At 42.8% G+C, this 17,416-nt stretch overlaps 1 protein-coding gene across 1 annotated transcript in view; it reads left to right on the forward strand.

The window, feature by feature from the left end:
• PHEX (phosphate regulating endopeptidase X-linked) overlaps positions 1-17,416 on the forward strand; it is a 112,969-nt gene that overhangs the window by 17,786 nt on the left and 77,767 nt on the right. Inside the window, exons 4-6 of the mRNA XM_050909927.1 lie at positions 9,107-9,193; positions 10,276-10,502; positions 13,747-13,815. Coding sequence (XP_050765884.1) covers positions 9,107-9,193; positions 10,276-10,502; positions 13,747-13,815 — 383 coding nt within the window. The remainder of the gene's footprint in view (positions 1-9,106; positions 9,194-10,275; positions 10,503-13,746; positions 13,816-17,416) is intronic.

The following is a 17,416-nucleotide window of genomic DNA, read 5'->3' on the forward strand; positions in this document are numbered from 1 at the left end:
TTTACAGCCACCAAGAAAAAAAAAGGAAAAAGAGCCTTAATGTCAGTAAGGTGCTGGTATTTTTAAAAATTATTTAACTACAGTGGTGAGAAAAGTTTTCATTGTTTGTCTTTTTAGTTGTGAGGGAGTGAAAATTACATCTTTAAACAGTGTATTTTCTTATTTTGGAATCCTGGAAACAAACTTTTATTTAAAAACCAATCATTTGCAGCTCACTTCTTGTAAAGAGTCTGGTGGGGATGAGGACTCCAGACTGCACATGTTGGACTGTGCACAAGACACCTGAACTAGCAAGAAGCACTGCAGAATGATTAGCAGAACTGGTAGTTTACAAAAATAAATAAATTTAGGTTAGTTCATATTTTGGGGAAGCCTCAAAAACCAAATATTATTATCAATTGTTAATAGAGGAAACGGGTTGTACTGTACACTGAAGTTGCATAGCAGGAGAAATTCTCAGAAGAACTTGTGGTTTAAAGACATAAAGGAATTTAATCGGGCCTTGAAATTATGTATTTGAAGTTGGGTTACACTGGTGTCAGAAGAGAACTGTAAGCAGGCTTCTGCACCCTCCACTGAGGTTTGTCTCTGCGGTGTTTTCCAGGCAGGAGAGAACTTGCTCTGCTCTTCTCCTGAGGCTTCCAGATGCAAAGCAGCTCTGAAACGGAAGCTGGGCAGGTGCATTAGTGTGGGAGTTTGACCTGTGCTCATAAACCTGCTAAGAGGGATAAAGTTGTACTGAAACATTAAATGTTGAGTCCTACAGCAGGAGATAGCCATGTCTTTTTCAGGAGAGTGCTCAGAGAGAACAGATTTAACTCTAAGAATAATATTGGCTTGACTATACTTGTCTTGTTCCCAAGAAATATGTACAGCTTTGAAATATGTCAGTTAAGTCTGTCACTTCCTTTTAGAACATACAGATATATATATGTTCTTCACCCTCTCCAGCTATAGGGGTCAGGTTTCCGAACTGATGAGAATAAAAATATATGTATCAGATTTTCTTCTTTGACAGTCTCGTAACCTGGACTGTTTTTGTTGCAATCTATTAAACTCATATTTTCACGTAGCAAGACAGGGAAGTTACCATTGGTCAAGTGATCACAACAGGCTTGTGTATAATTTTAGATGCTGTGGCCAGTGCTTTTATTTTGAGGTTGAACATTGTGCCCCTCGTAGGCCTTCATCCATAAAACTTACCACTGCCAGCTCTCCTCCGCTTAACTTCGGGCTCTGAAAAGAAGGAATTGGAAACCAGATACTCTAAATGAACATCAGCTGACTCCAAACCATTCTGAAATAATCACTCTTGGAACATGTAAGCTCATATTACTGTAATTAAGACTGTACGTTTGTCTGGCTGTGATTTCCGTAACAGCAGCGTGGTTCTGAAGTTTTTTTGTGTGCCCTTTGGCATCCTGGCCAAATCATTGCTCCATGAACTGTGCTGAACTTGACTTCTTAAATCCAGTGCACTGGGAGTTTGAAGAAAGGGCAGTGCCTTCATGACATAGTTGGAGTCCTTAGATACCCTTAGTGGCATAAGTGCAGTTGGCTACTTGGGTTTTAGAGGTTGCTTTTCAGGAACTCTTTTGCCATAGCTCTTTAGTGTGAAGAAAATATGGCATTTAAGGGTTAGACATTCTTAATGAGAACTAGATTAACCGTAATTATCTTATGGCTCAGGCACCTCAGGGAATGACATTCTGCACACAAGTGTTGTGTGTTTGGTTTGACTGCCAAACTCAAACCAAGGTTTGAGTAGGTTTCTCTCTGCTTTTAAGCTGACATTCCTCACAGGAGATCCTTAAAACATCCTGCTGGCGGCATCAGAGGATGTCCTGCAAATTTCCAAAAGATAACTTGGGTTTTGCCTCTTCATAGAGGTAGCACATAATAGTGCTAACCTGGGAAGGAAACAAAGCTTGTGACTGATAGCTGTAGATGGGTGAACAGCTCTTTTAATTATTCTTCTCATCAGTTTAGAAACCTGACCCCTATATTTGTAGAGCAGCATAGAGGGGAGGGTGAAGAACAGAGTCTTTATTGCTCAAGAATTGAAAGAGAAATCCACCTTCTCTGTCATCAGGTATTTGCAAAGAAACTCCCCTTCCACAAGCAGAGTTCCTGCATTTTGGTCTAAGAAACTGAAGCTCGTAAACATGCAATATGGAACAAATATCTGGTTGCTAGCTACTGCGACCCAAACCAAAGGGAGAGCATGCTGTTGCGTGAGACTTTGATAGGTCCTTACTGTGGACATAGTTGACAAGAGCGCATCTTCTGCCTTTGGCCCAGTGAATGAATAGGCATGGGTTTCTGAGAAGCCCTTGTGCTGCTTTCTGGATCTGCTCCTGAAAACAGTGCATTACAAATTGCTTTTAGTTGTAGTACTGAGCATCATCTGGGCAATGCTGAGCAACTCCCGCTGTCACTGACATTAAAGGGACTGAGGGGCATTCACCATCTCCAAAGGATCAAGCTCTTTGAGTGTTTGGATCAAGTTCAGCAAGCTTTATGCTTATAAAGGAGCACTGTTCCAATCAGTAGGACTGACGTGAGTTAGATAAGGAGGAATTAATCCTCTGTGGCTCACTTTCTTTATCTGCAACAATGGATAATGGCTGTATCTCCGTGGTCCCACATGTCTAAGAGTGCTTTGAGATCCTTATCCTAAATGTATAGAGTGCAATGCCAGGAGTAACCATTAGATTATCTCCTACAACCTTTCTTGTATCACAGACAATTACATTACCCATGTAATGCAGCTCAATAGCTTCCACTGGGATAAAACATAATTCACATTGGGCTAAAGCTTATCTTCCAAAAAAGCATCAAGTCTTGAAGATGTTAAGGGGCAGAGAAGCCAGTATCTCCTCTGGTTCCTTGGCTCCAGTGGTTAATCACTGTCACTGCTGAATTTGTCTTCATCTGCCAACTGTTGGCTTGCTTTGTGCCTTTTTTCAATAGACTCAAGACCTCTTTGGCACCAAGCATTTTCTAACAGTGAAATACTTTCATACTGTAATCCCATCACCCTTCCACCATCTCTTGTGAGACAAATCATGCTCCCTCACTGCATGGCTTTTTTTCCTCCCTTCTATTTCTCAAGCCACTCCACCCAAAGAAAAAACCAAATGGTTGTGATGTTTTTCTGCACCTTGTCCAGCTATCCAACATTGTTTTTAAAATACGGACAGCTGAAGGGCAGGTAGTGTTCCAGTCTGTCTCACCAGCCTGTGTACAACAATAAGATCATCTCCCCACTTTGATAAATCTCTGTTTTTGTAGTTCAAGACCGCTGTTTGCATTGTCCTGGGAGTTCATGCTGAACGACTTGTCTGCTTCTAGCTTTTCACTCCTCCAGGGTTACAACTTTCCAGGAAATGGAATGTCCCCTTGGGGTCCTTGTGTAGCTTTTTTTTGTTTAAAGTCCAAGCATATTCCCACTGGGATATTTGCACATGCAGTTGTTTTTCTTCAAGATACAAAGCATTATAATATATTTTAGGTCATCGTCATATATCACCGTGCAAACACTTCAGTTTGCATTTTCCACATACAGCAAATGTTTGTAAAAGGATAAGGACAAAAAAGAATGGAGAAAAAAGTGCTGTCTTTACTAGCACAATGTATTCTCCATATCTAGGGTTGGAAAGTGCAGAGAAAACTTACATTTTTCTCTCTAGAATAAGAAATAAGCTTAGCAAATCACATAGCGTCTCTCAGGAATGCAACTCAACTGTGTACATAGAAAACTGTCTGATAGCATACAGAATATATACAATCTGCAGATCAGGACACTGATAAATTGAATCAATATTCCTAATCTGAATAAATGGTATGCATGTTTCTTTTCCCTGCAAATCTGGCTGTACAATCCCTTTTTCATGCACTCCAAGTCAGAAGAGGGAAAGGTGCAGGATTTCTCAGTGACATAAATAAAATATGGTGGTTGAAAACCTAAGTGAAGCTGTGTAAGACAGTAGGCTGGAAAATCAACAAGGGCTAGAAATGGAAAGTAAGATTAAAGGTAGCACTTAGCCACAAGACTATCCTTAGCAGCTTCAGAATAGTACGCAGTTAAATAAACACACACACACACACACAAGCAAAGCTTACTTTGCAAAGTGCCTTGCTCTCACTTTTAACAGCAGATGATTGCTATTTACTGTAGGGTAGTGAACCACAGGAAGCTGGCCTTTTTTAGCCCTCTTGCCCTGGAAAAGAACTATCTGAAGGCAACTTAATATAAACTTACTTCCTTCCTTTCCCAACCCCATCTCCCCACCTCCCCCAGCTGTGCCTTTTTTTCCTTGACTGTCTATCTGAGCATCTACAATTCAGACAACTGAGGATCATTCCCAGCTATGGAGTGTTTTTTTGTTGGCAATGCCGAGCCTTTGTGTTTTGTACAAGAGCCAGGGAGAGCAATGATGCAAACCCACCTGACCTGGACTGCCAGAAGTACAAGAACTTTGATTTGCAATGGGAACCTCCCTGCCCTCAGCCCCTTGGTAGAAGAAAATGAATGATGAAGCGATTTGCAGCCTCAGAGAGCTTAGGATATCATGAACACCTTTAGCCGGTTTCTGACTGTGCAAGTGGTAGTTGCTTAATGAGATGAGTTACGTTATTTCAGTGCTGCAGCGCAGAATTACCAATAGGTTTTGACACTTGCCATAACTAAGTTTTATGTGAAGGGAAACATAAATCTTGCATCTGAGCATCCTGTGCATACGGAAACACGGACAATGAGGTGCTGAGATCAGTAGTGCAGGCCAAGATCCCTTTTATCCTGAAGAGAATGACTTTGGAATTAATTTGAAAGTGAAGGAAGTAAAAGACATGACTGAAGAAGAGCTACTTTGCTAGAACAGCCATCAAATGTGTACTTTATATTTGGCTAGGGAACCATGATCGCAGACTTTATATTCAAGGTGGCTTAAGCTATGCTGGTTCACTTTGCTTGTCTTGGTGCTTTTTGGCTATGATATTCCACTTTACATTTGTGGCAGGCTAGTGTTGTAAGTCAGTAGCAGCAATAAGTTGTTAAATTGTGGTTGCTGTTAATAATGATTCCGTGCTCTTTCAGAGGGTTGTAAATCAGCTTAGATTGTGGGGTTTTTTTAATCTCTGCAGCTGGATTGCTATTCCATCTCTAGCACTATAACATTTAGCTGGGAGCTAACAAATGAACCATTATTTCAAGGGGGTTTTTTTAATATCCTTGGAGTGCTGTGTGTTTCCTAGTCTGGTCAAAGCCATTTGTTCCTAAAAATTGTTATTTAAAGAAGAAGCAAAAAGATGTTGATTGAAGCTGGACACAGTCAGTGAATCTGGTGAAGGATATATTTTTTTGGTCTGTTGAAACTGTCTATAGATTCAAGTTGCATTCAGTTAAGGTTTGGAGTCCTAAAATGGAAGATTGCTTTAGAGAATTGGAGCTTTTCATTCTGAAACAAGAAAACTGAGTGAAAAAAAAAAGAAGAAAGCTGCAAGAAGAACAAACTCAATGTCCTTCTCAGCGCTGAGTGAGCTGCTTTAGTCAAAATGCTGGTAACCCTCACCTCCCTAACTTGGCCACAGTTTTTATTTCCAGCTGCCGGACTTAAGAAAAGCCTACTAGACTGAACTTCTCAGTGGATTTGTACAAATACACACAATCCCCTAGTGAGGGGATAGAGCAGCTGCTTGGAAAGGCAGAGTAGGGAACTAAACAGCAGGTCTGTGGGTATCTCATGAGGCTGAACATTAACTGATCCATGGTGATTTTTCTCTTCCTGTCCCTTGGAAGACCTTATAGGTTTTGCTTTCGTTCTGGTGTCCAAACAGAAAATATCTGAAGCCATTAAAATTTTTCAAGGCGGAAAGACAGTCATCCCAGCCAGCTATAGTTAAGAGTTGAATTTTTTCAGAGGGGCTGGATTTTCTCTCAGTGGGTCACTGGTTGGCATGTCCCTTAGTGTAGATGAGAGCCTGACATGCCACGTCGCACGTCAAGAGATGGAGCACTGTTCAGAGAGCGCCTCTCCATGCTGGTGAGAGTGCAGGATAGCCCTGAGACAGGTCTGTTCAACTTGCTGAGGTCCTCAGAGAGCAGAGACTCTGAGCTGCAGCCCTTCAAAATGCTGCACTGCAGAGCTCAGCGTGCACTGACCCACACAATTAGATATGCTCAGTGCAGGAGGGGGGCTGTCGCAGCCTGCTACGATGGCCAGACTACTCACAGTACCTGACATTGCTAATTTAAAGCTAGCTTGATGTGTCTACACTGATTTCAATCACAGTAGTGACTTTCTTTCCGTGGATACAGCAACCTGTAAATAGACTAATTGATTACCCATATTTTTGATTAGTATGCATTGCTTCTTGCCTTTTCTTGCTGCTCTCCTTTAAGAAGAATTTAAATATTCAAGGACATGTAAAATCCGCATGTATTTGAGTTAAAGAAGAAGCGAATTTCTAAACCTTCTATTTGGATTTTACACTAGCTAATGCAGAAATCAAGTGGATGTGACCAGTGCTCCAGGTTTGAGCTTCTAAATCTTTCTGAAAGCTGGAGGCTAAGGCTAAGGAACCTCTGTAGTCTAAAGAGCACTCATGGATCAGATCCCCTCTTTCAGTGTCCACAGGATTCAACCATCTTATTAAGGCTTTCATGTTTGATCACTGAATTTTACGTCATCAGAACCAAGAATTTTCTTCATAAATGAATTCCGAGCAAATTGGCAGCATCTACCCCACCTCATTCTTTGCAATAGTGGAGGGAGTGTTACAGGTTTGTTCTGTTGCATAATGAGATGGTTTGATGGGAAAACACCAGGTCTGATTTTAGTAGGATTTTATGCAGGTGTATTTCTAGAGTTGATTTTATTTTATTGGATCTCATCCTCTGTATCTCTCCTGAGCTTTAGCTGGGCTTCAGCCATTGAATTTTATTAGCTTCAAAATTTCATGGCTGTGCAGCTCACTGGCAAGGAACAGAAGTTATTGCAATGGCTTTAATAGGAGTGTATTTTTTCATCCTTAATTTTATGGACATTTCATTTATAGTTTCTTTTAAAATGCCATTCTTAAAACATGAACAGGTTTGATTATTCTGCTAGGAACTGTGCACACTGAAGATATGTGTCAATGATTGGCATTATATTGTATTTAACAAGCTGAGAAATATTAACAATTTGAGGATTTGAAACCAAAGCTATTGGGAATCCCGTCCAGCAGTATTTTTAGGGAAAATCTTATCCATAACTAAAAGGGAATGATCTCATTACATCTCTCAAGATCCAAGCAAACGAGTTGTGTTGGGTTTTGTTTTGGTTTGATTTGGGTTTTTTTTAAGGAGAAAAGGGATTGGAGGGAGAGAACAAGTGGCATTTGTTCATCACTAGGGTATTCTTTGACTAATAAACAGTTTGAGGTCAGCAGTATGGTCCCCTGAGTGCTCACATGAGCACAGGTGGGGAATATCTGAGACGTACGGCATGGCAGGTTCTTCAAGGTGCTAGGGAAATCCTGGGAAATAAGTGTCTTCAAATCCTACCTCCAGCAGTGAGCTCCTAATACTGAGTGGAGCAGTGCAAACCCAGACCATTCTCAGCTACAGAATCTAGTGGTACCACCCAGCTGGACTTTTGCCTCCCATGAGAGGCGACATTGGAGGGAGGACTCTGGTGAGCTGCTGGAAAAGGTAGGGGCTGGAGAGTGAGCAGCTGCTGCCCGTTTGCAGGAGGGGGTTGCTTTTGGATGGCAGCACCACCACCTCTTCAGTACTTTGCATCACTCCAGCCCGTACTGGCAGAGAAGAACGTTGCATTGACACCTGATTAAGCTCCATGTGGAAGCAGTTTCGTTTTGCCATTGCTGGTGTTATGAAGTCCCAGTGGACTCTCGCGTTGCACTTTGTTCCCCCTTTTGAGTGAGGCATGCTTCTTAGCTCAGGCACAGCACCACACAGGGCCAATCCGCACTATGCCTTTGCTCATTTGAAACCCAGAGCACTGGCGAGTATGGTATAGAGAAGGCACTCTTGAATTTTTCAAGGCTTTTTAGCTCTGGCTGAGCATACAACAGGAGGGACTTGGGATGGTTCCAGCAAAGCCACTCTCTCCAGTGGTCCCAGTAACTATAAGGTAATGCTGTGCAGGACCTGTTTGGGTCTTACAAAACCAGGTCAGGTCTGACAGTGTTTGCTAGCCCTGTTTCTGTGCTGTGCAAAGTACTACCCTGCTTCTCTTGGCCATGGAAGTGCTCATGCTGTGCTGCACCTGAGCTGATAGATCTCGCTGAAGCTAAACTGCCTCTGCATTTAGCCACAGTATGTGTATCTGCAGCTGTATCACAGCTGATTTACAACTTGGATAAAATGGCTCAAGGCAGCTGAGAGTGGACTGCTGAGATTCAGATGCACTTTTCATGCTATTTCACTTCCATAACATAATGTGAGGAATGCAAGGAATGTAGGGAGATAGCTTAGAAAAGCTAGTTTGGCTTTCAGGCACCAAGGAGGCTGACACCTATAGTGTGAAGGAGCTATATAGTGCAGCTTTTCAAATAGTAGTTGGACACTTGGCCTTCTGTGTCATTTACAAGACTGAGGTTGTGTGCGTTTGACAGACAACGGGGCAGTTCTCTGCTGCTTTCTTTCCGCAGCAGCAGAGCTGGCAAAAGTGAATGCCAGCAGTCTTGCTCCTGGCATCCTGTCACCTTCTCCATTAGACCCCGATTTCATAACGTACCAGCACCAGAGGCTGAGCCACTTGAAAGAATTCCTGACTCCCTGCCCTGTGTGCTGGTTCCCACTCATGCCCCACGATTCCCTGTCCCCTCAGTTTGCTGAGGGTGGCTGTTTGTGAGCACAAGTAATAAGCAGTATCTGTCAACTGGCTTTAAATCAGTCCTCTTAAAAATAAATAAATAAAAAATCCTTCTCTGTTGGGGACTGAAAAAAGTGCAATTATGTCTGTGTTACGGCTTAAGAAAATACATGTGGAACCTCATCCTTAATTAAACAAAGGCTACGATTAAAGCAAATGCTGAGACAGGCGAACAGTTCCTACATTTTCTGATGTATTGAAAAAACTTTCTTTTTTTTTTTCAGCATTGCTTGAGAAACCCATCAGCAAAAGACGAGACAGTGAAGCTGTACAGAAGGCCAAGATCCTTTACACATCCTGCATGAATGAGAGTAAGTGGCCTGATTTGAGAGGGACACATATGCGTTACCTGTGTTTATAAAGGCAGGCTTTTTTGCTCTCTGTGGAGCTCTGTGAAGCTTTGTGCAGACACACAGATTTCGCTGATTTGGATTCAACTGAATGCAGAGGGTCTTCTACACATTTCTGAAGCTGGTTATTGAGACTGAGGTACACCAAGGCACAAGTAGTCAGTTTTAGAGAGACCTCTGCTTGTCAGGGAACTGTGAAGGGATATTTATCTGTGCAAAAGGATGCCCAAACCATGCCCTGGGGGAGTGGTAGTGCCTGGTAAAGCAGAGGAGCCCTCTGATGAAATTCTTATACTTACACTTTCAAGAGCCTGTAAGAAGGAGCTCAGCACCTTCTACCTTTCTCTAAATTCATTTAATCAAAACACTTCCACAGGGCTGGGTATAGACAGCCCTGGACTCTTTAGCTTCAAGTTATCTGCATGTCAAATAAGTTTGGATGGGGAACCCTATAGCCACATTTGTGGAGTGCTTTTTTTCCTGATCTTGTAAATGTTGCTGTAAGGTGATGTACACTGGGTTGGGACACATCACTACCTTTATGTAGCTGCACGGGTGAAAGATGAGTTGGGAGGGAGTGGACTTTGTCCTTCAAAGTGCCCTTTGTCCTTCTGACTCTTTCAGACTTTGTCCTGCACAGTTTTCTTCCAGCATGGCCTGAGACTGACTGTCAGCAATTGAGACAGCCTGCCCTGCAGCCTCGGTGCCGAGATGCTGACCCCTCTAGCTTTGATTATGTACAATAACCCCCTCTCAGAAACAGTGAAGTTTCTATGCTAATTCCTAAGTGAGAAATGTTTTTTTAATTGACTGAGTTCCAGCCCTTGCCTTTTTTGAAAGGCACTGATTTGCCTCTCTTATTCTTGATGCAGATAAACTGGGTTGGACTCCCGCGCTTCTGTGCTCAGAGGCTTTGGGTTTCAGCTATTGTGTTTTGTCTTGCCTAGAAATTGATCCATGCTGAAAAATCTTTGCGTCTCGTGTGGCTGCTGCTGGATTTTAATTGTCTGCAATGTAATTGTTGTCACACTTTGACATTTCAGATAAAATTGAAAAAGCTGATGTGAAACCCCTGTTAAGTATACTGAGGCATTCACCTTTCCGCTGGCCTGTGCTGGAATCCAACATTGGACCTGAAGGGCTGTGGTCAGAAAGGAGGTTTAGCTTAGTCCAAGCCTTGGCAACTCTTCGTGGTCAATACAGTAACTCTGTCTTCATCCGTTTATATGTGGCTGCTGATGACAAAATCTCCAATCGGTATATCATGAAGGTACAATATAGCATATCTAATTAGTTACTTTGCATGGTATTTTGTGGTCTCAGTTTTTAAAAAACATGTTTACATGCCAAATGTTTACACTTGATTATTGTTGCTATTATCTACTGACTTACAGATGTGCATAGGTGCCAATTTATGGGAATGTAGAAGCCACTAGGAACCACATGCTATTGACAAATATTTCTGTACAGGATACTTTCTCCTTTCAAATGGCAAAAAAAGGTAAAATATGTTCCCAGTGGACCAATGTCCAGGGTCTATGTTTATGAAAATGAGAGAGGTGGATCTCTAGTCCTGGGGGTGTTCTAGGTGCTGCTTATGACTCATCAGTTGCATGAAGAATGTTTTTTGTCTGTAGAGATGAAGAACGGTGCATCAGTAGCAGATATTTTGAACGTGAGCTATTTTTCTTGAAATGGAAACACATTATCTTGTGCTTATACAACACCTTACAACACAGATGTATCCCAAACACTTCTAAACCTGCAATACAGAATTTACCTTTTTACTGAAATGCTATTGCTTTTGGACCAAAGAGTTACCAGTTTGTTAACAGTGCATGGCATTACACAACAGTTTAGATTAGTGAGAAAAAGACCCAAGAAATCTTGCCTCACTGTAGTCTGACAAAACTCCAGAGAGAATCATATTACTGTGAGATGTCACCATGGCAAGACTGAGTGTCTGGGCCAAATGCATTGCTGCTTAAGAAGTAGAGACAAGTAGCCAGAGTAGACCAGCCCTCCGCTGCTACAAGAAAATAGTTTATCAAGGCAAGAGAGAAGGGACAAAGAAGGAAGTTATGATGCCATTCATCACAGCAAAATAGGATCTATGATCCTTACATTGCTAGCATCTTGGCTAGCTGTAGGAACGTAGCCAAGAATACATTTGGGGCTCAAACAACAGTTAACTGTGGTGGTACTGGAGTGGATGTTGATTCTGAGTCAGTTCTTTAACATGTCTTTTGACGGAGGCATTTAACTGGTATAAAATTGAAGGATAACTTTTCCCCATCTCTAGGACATTTTCCTGAATAGTCAAGTCAACAACAGATCAACAGTTCGCTGTATTAAAGATGTCATTCTGCTAAGATGCTATTCAGATCCTGTCAGGATTGCTTCGGCTGGAGATTTGTTTAAAAAAACCAAAACAGTAGAATCAGGACTGATATTTAGGTATCTCCTGTCATAATATTTCAGTCCAAGTCACCTGTCAGTGAAGGGCTGGGCAGTTATATCCTTATTGCTGGTCTCTTGGAAATGAATTATACCTAGCCGTATCTTCACTCAGTATGCTTAGTGGCACCTAAGAATTAGGTATCTAAATAACTGAAGCACTACATGCTATGAATAACATATTATTCTGTAGGGTATTCTGTTGTTGTTCATTTGATTAAGAACTTGTTCTGCAGAGTGCATCAGCCAGTATTCTACTTTGTCTGTGTTTTAACAAATTCCCAGGGGTGCAGATATGCCATGGAGTATTTCAATCTGCTTGTGAAAACGGCTCTATTGCAAAATTCTTTTTGTTCAGCATTGCAAAATCATGAATGGATCAGGAAAAAGTAGAAACTCCAAATAAAACTTTGTTCAGCATTCAACATGATCTTTTTTTCTTGAGGGCTGAAGAAGTTGGTTAACTTTTTTGTTTATTTCTCATATTTGTGCTTTCTTGGTTTCAATGGGTTGTCAAATCTAACTCTTAAGCCAGAAAAATTTGGATGAGCAATTCATGCAACAGTCACATAGTTGAAATAGACCAAATCATCTGAAGTTAACTATTACCAGGACGCACATACACAAAGCATAAGAGTATATTGTTTTTGCTTCAATATGCTGAAAAAAGAAGGTGATACTGTTTTTCAAAGAATCAGAGTTGCACTGAGCATCACAGCTACTCTCCTTTCAATGGATGATTTGTTTTATCTGTTTATGGTATATTTTAAAGGTTGAGAACATCAGCCAGTAGAGGAAAAGATTACATTTATTCATTCGTTTTAGATTCTAAGTTGTATTTATTTAGGTCATTTTATAAATGTAGAAAATGTGAAATATAAAAGGTGTAGGATTTAGATTAAAAAATACTTATGTGAAATTGTATGAATAAATACAATCTCTCTTCACTAGACTTATATTTTAAAAACAAATACAGCATCAAAATAATAATTTTAGAATGTCAAAACTTGTTTCTGCTGCAATCAGTATCTTATTCAGAGTTTGGAAGCTGTTTGAATCATGTTTTCAGCTTCGGCTTCTGTACCCTAACCTAACCTCAACGCATTGAAGTGTTTTGGGAAAACTCAGTTTCTGGTAGTAATTTTAAGATATATGTTGTGCTGTGAGTTTTGCCTGGTTAGGAACTTGAAACAATATGCAAATACTCCCATGTAGTCTTTTCACTCAAAAGACTAAGTGCAGATCTCAATGAACTTTCAGGACTGGTTTAGAAATTACCTTGAGGACCTTCTTCCAATATTAAGGTGACTGCACACCAACAAATTTGATCCATGTTTAGATGAAAGAGATAAGTGAAGGTCCAAGATCCACCTGGACCTACCAGACATCTTCAGCTAATGTACCGGAGGCATAAATTTCCTGTGCATGCATGCAATCATTTCTGTGGCTGGTATCCAGCTGTTTCAGTACATTTGTTCAAAAAGCCAAATACAGTGCTCAGTGCTGGTCTAGGGTGAAGGTCAAAAGTGTAACCTCAATTTCAGTCAAAGGCGGCTAACAATGCGTTCCAGATACACAGCAGCTAACATGCTCCAGCACCTAGTGGGCATTTGGTCCATACATGAGACTAGTGTTTGTCTCAGCTGACTCTTGTGCCCCTGAAATATGTATAGGATGAATAGTCGTCAGCACCAACTGTTTGATCCTGTAGACCCAGTCCTATTGCATTACCTACTCGCTAATGGAGCCATAAACACATAAATCATGTAGGTGATTCTGTGCTGTAGTAGGTGGCTCAGATATTGCAGGGGGCATCTGAGGGTCCCCAGATCACAGTAATGTGATTTAGGTAATGTCTGTCAGCACAGCATGGCATTTTTCTGTTGTTTTGAAATCCTGTGGAACTCAGGCTGGTGCAGTATATTATGTATTAGATATTTACACACCTCTACCATAATTGCCAGAAAAACATGAACTCTTCCAAGGTTGCTTATAGGGCTACCTTTGAATTCTGATGAATTTACCTATTAAATGCTGCTGCTTGTTATTTTTAACAGCTCGACCAAGCAAGCCTCTCTCTTGCATCTCGAGAGGATTACCTAGAAAACACCACAGAAGCCAAATCTGTAAGTATTATTAACTGGAAATCAGAGTGACCATTTTTCCCCTCAGTTTTTTTCATTGTTGCTTTTGTTTTGTTGAGCTCCAAACTGAGAAAGGGATGTGGTTTGTTTGGATTTGCATTTTTCAGGATATCTGCTATCAGGAAACACCACCACTACAAGCACCACTACCAGAAACACTCTTGCAAAATTTCTCAAATGAAGATTTTTGTAAGATTTGAGGTCCCCCTGCTTTTCTTCCCCCTTGGAAGGGGCCTCTGGAGTTTGTCTTGTCCAACCCCTCTGCTCAAGCGGGGTTGACCTCTGGAGTATACTACTAGTGACTGGCCTCCAACTGGACTTTGTGCTGCTGATCACAACCCTCAGGACCTGGTCACTCACCTCATTTTCAATCCACCTCACTGTGCACTTCTCTAACCTGTACTTTTTCAACTTGGTGAAAAACCACAACTGCTCTCCCCTCATCCACCAAGATATTAATGTAATTGTAGAAGGTTATCAGGCTGGTTAAGTATGATTTCCCCTTCATAAATCCATGCTCACTACTCCTGATCACCTTGTCCTTCATGTGTTTGGAAATAGTTTCCGGGAGGATTTTCTCCATCACCTTCCCAGGGATTGATATGAGGCTGACCAGCTTGTAGTTCCCTGGATCTTCCTTCTTGCGTTCCTTGAAGATAGAGGTGATACTTGGTCTCTTCCAGCCTTTAGGAACCTCTCCCAATAGCTATGACCTTCCAAATATTATCCAGAGTAGACTTGCAATAGTATCAGCCAGCTCCCTCAGCACTCATGAGTGCAACCTCTCAGACCCCCTGGATTTACTTACATCCATTTTGCTCCCTAAACTGGTCCTCTTCCACTGAGGATAGGCCTCCTTGCTCCAGACTTCCCCTCTGGTCTCAGGGGCCTGGGATTCCTGAAGGCCAGTCTTACCAGTAAAGACTGGAGCAAAGTTGGCATTGAGTGTCTTGGCCTTTTCAGTGTCTTTTGTCACCCTGCTCCATTTAGCAGCAGATCCATGTTCTCCCTAGTCTTCCTTTTGTTGTTATGTACTTGCAGAGTCTTTTCTCATTGGCATTCACATCCCTCACCAGATTCAACTTCAGGCTGGCCTTGGCTTTCCTAACCATATCTCTGCAAGATTTGTCAGCAACTTTATACTCCTGGGTCACCTGTCTGTGCTTCTACCTCTTATACACTTCCTTCTTATGTTTGAGTTTAGTTAGGAGCTCCTTGTAAACCCATGCAGACCTCCTACCACCTTTGCTTGATTTCCTGCTTGTCAGAATAGGCCTTTCTTGAGCTTGGAGGAGCTCCGGTAGAGCTTCATGCATTTGCACTGTTCTCTCACATAAAGGAAAACTCCCCCTCCTCACCTTCCCAGCCTGTCCTTCCTAAAAATCCTGTATCCATCCATTGCAGCACTCCAGTTATGCAAGTTATCCCACTATGTTGCTGTGATCCCAGTGAGGTCATAGCCCTGTAACTCCACACAGACTTCTAACTCCTTCTGTTTGTTCCCCATGCTGTGTGCATTAGTGTAAAGCTATTTCCAAGGGATACCCAGTCATGCTGATTATTCAGTATGGCCTTGAGAGCTTTCTTTATAAGGCTGTCCTGCAGGCACTTCCTTCTTTACATACCTACCCTCAAAGTGGTTCCATTTCTGCTGTTTTGTTGATTATGTCCCCTCTCTTCCCATCACCCTGCGCCCTGGGCTTGCTTACCCTATCTGCACCTTCCTTAGTTGTTTCTTGAGGAATTGCTCCCTCCCCCATTGTTTCTAGTTTAAAGTTCTCCTTACCGCGTTGGCCAGCCTGTTGGCAAAGATACTCTTGCCCTGTTTAGTCAAATGGATCCTGTCCCTTCCAAGCAGCTGTGAATTCTCAAAGAGGGTCCCATGATCATAGAAACCAAATCTCTGCTGCTGATGCCAGCTGCGCGACCAGATGTTAACCCTCAAGATCCGTCATGTCCTCCTCAGGCCCTTGCCCCTCACCAGCAGGATCAAGAACACCACCTAGGCCCCATGCCCTTGACCTCTGTCCCCATAGCCCTGTAGTCATGCTTGATACTTCCCAGGTCACCCCTGGCAATAGCATTGGTGCCTATCAGGAAGAGCAGCATGGAATTGTAGTCAGAGGGCTGGATAAGCCTTGGTAGCCTCTTCACAACATCCTGAATGCAAGACCCCCAGCAAACAGCAAACCTACCTAGATGACAAATCAAGTTGGCAGATGGGGGCCTTCATGCCCTGCGGTAGTGAGTCTCTTACCACAGTCGCTTCCTTCTTCCTTCTAGTGGTCCTGAGGGGCTCAGGCTCAGCCACAGCACTCCAATTGATAGCGCTCCTGGGTCCTCATCAGCTACAAGAGCAGTGGATTTCGAGCCTTCATTGTGATGGGAGTTTCCACTTTCCAGCTTCATAGGCACAGGCTCCTCCTGCTCTTCTGCCACAGCTGAAGGTCCAGGCTTTTGAAGTTGCAGGGTCTCAGGGGAGGTCTGGTTGATCTTTCTCATCTCCTCTGAGACTGTGTGATCTGCTGACCTCTCACAGCTCTTTGACTTGGCAGTGCAGCTCCTCAGCAACTGCACACCTCCTGCATGCTAGAGGACCATGAGCCCCAGCCTTAGTGAGAGGCCTCAGGCACTCCCTGCAGCCCAAGACTTGCAGTGCTGCGTCCTTCCTTATGAAGCACCATCTGGGTCCAAGAGTCCAATAACAAAGAGACAGTTACACCAGTGGTGGCTGGGGATCATGTCCCACAGCATGTGACCACCATAGCTAAGGATGGGTATGCCAGAAAAAGTTTGCTGGACTTCTCTTTATGAACTACTGCATCTGTTGTCAGCCTCTGGGAGCTGTGCTCTGGACCTGGCTCTTATGCAGGCCTCTCTCTGGCACGGGCTCAAAGGGTGCTCAACCCTCCCTGATCAGGAGTCAGCTAGAAGAAAGGCTGTGGCCACTCTTTGATCAAGCACAGCTGCCAGAGTTAGCAGCTGCTGGAGCTACCCTCGCCTTAGCTTTTACCTGACCTGGTGGCAGCGGGAGCCCTCATGTCCCTTGAGGCAGACTCAGGAGTTCCCAGATCATGGACAAAGTGCCCAGAAGCTCAAGAACATCTCAACGAAGTGGAGCCCAGAAGGTGCTGTGACTGCGGGCTGCCTTGGTGAGCTGCCGTCCAGGCCTGCCTTTTGGGCTCAATTAGGCCAGAAGGCTGAGCACATTTCAAGAGCCACTGCAGGTTGTTATCATCAAGTGAACCTGAATTCATTTAATGAAGGGAACAAGAGTTCCTCAACAGATTTCAAGTATTCCGTTCCTCTCCTCCCCTCCCCCACCCTTTATGAATTCTCTGCTACAGCTTAGTTTCTTGCTGCTTTTCTATGGACAGCAGTCGTGAACCAACAATGTTTGTCAAAGGCTTTAATGTATCAATATTTGACTATGGCAGCACCTTTTTCCCCCTCACTTGATGAAGGCCTGTGGGCAGTATCCAGCACATGCAGCCCAGAGCTCAAAGAAAACAACACTTTGGGTTGTGATGGGGGACAAGTCATTGCTACTGATTTAGTTTTTACAGTTTTGCTTCCCTTTTGA

Source organism: Gymnogyps californianus, chromosome 1 (assembly GCF_018139145.2).
Source record: "Gymnogyps californianus isolate 813 chromosome 1, ASM1813914v2, whole genome shotgun sequence".
NCBI lineage: Eukaryota > Metazoa > Chordata > Aves > Accipitriformes > Cathartidae > Gymnogyps > Gymnogyps californianus.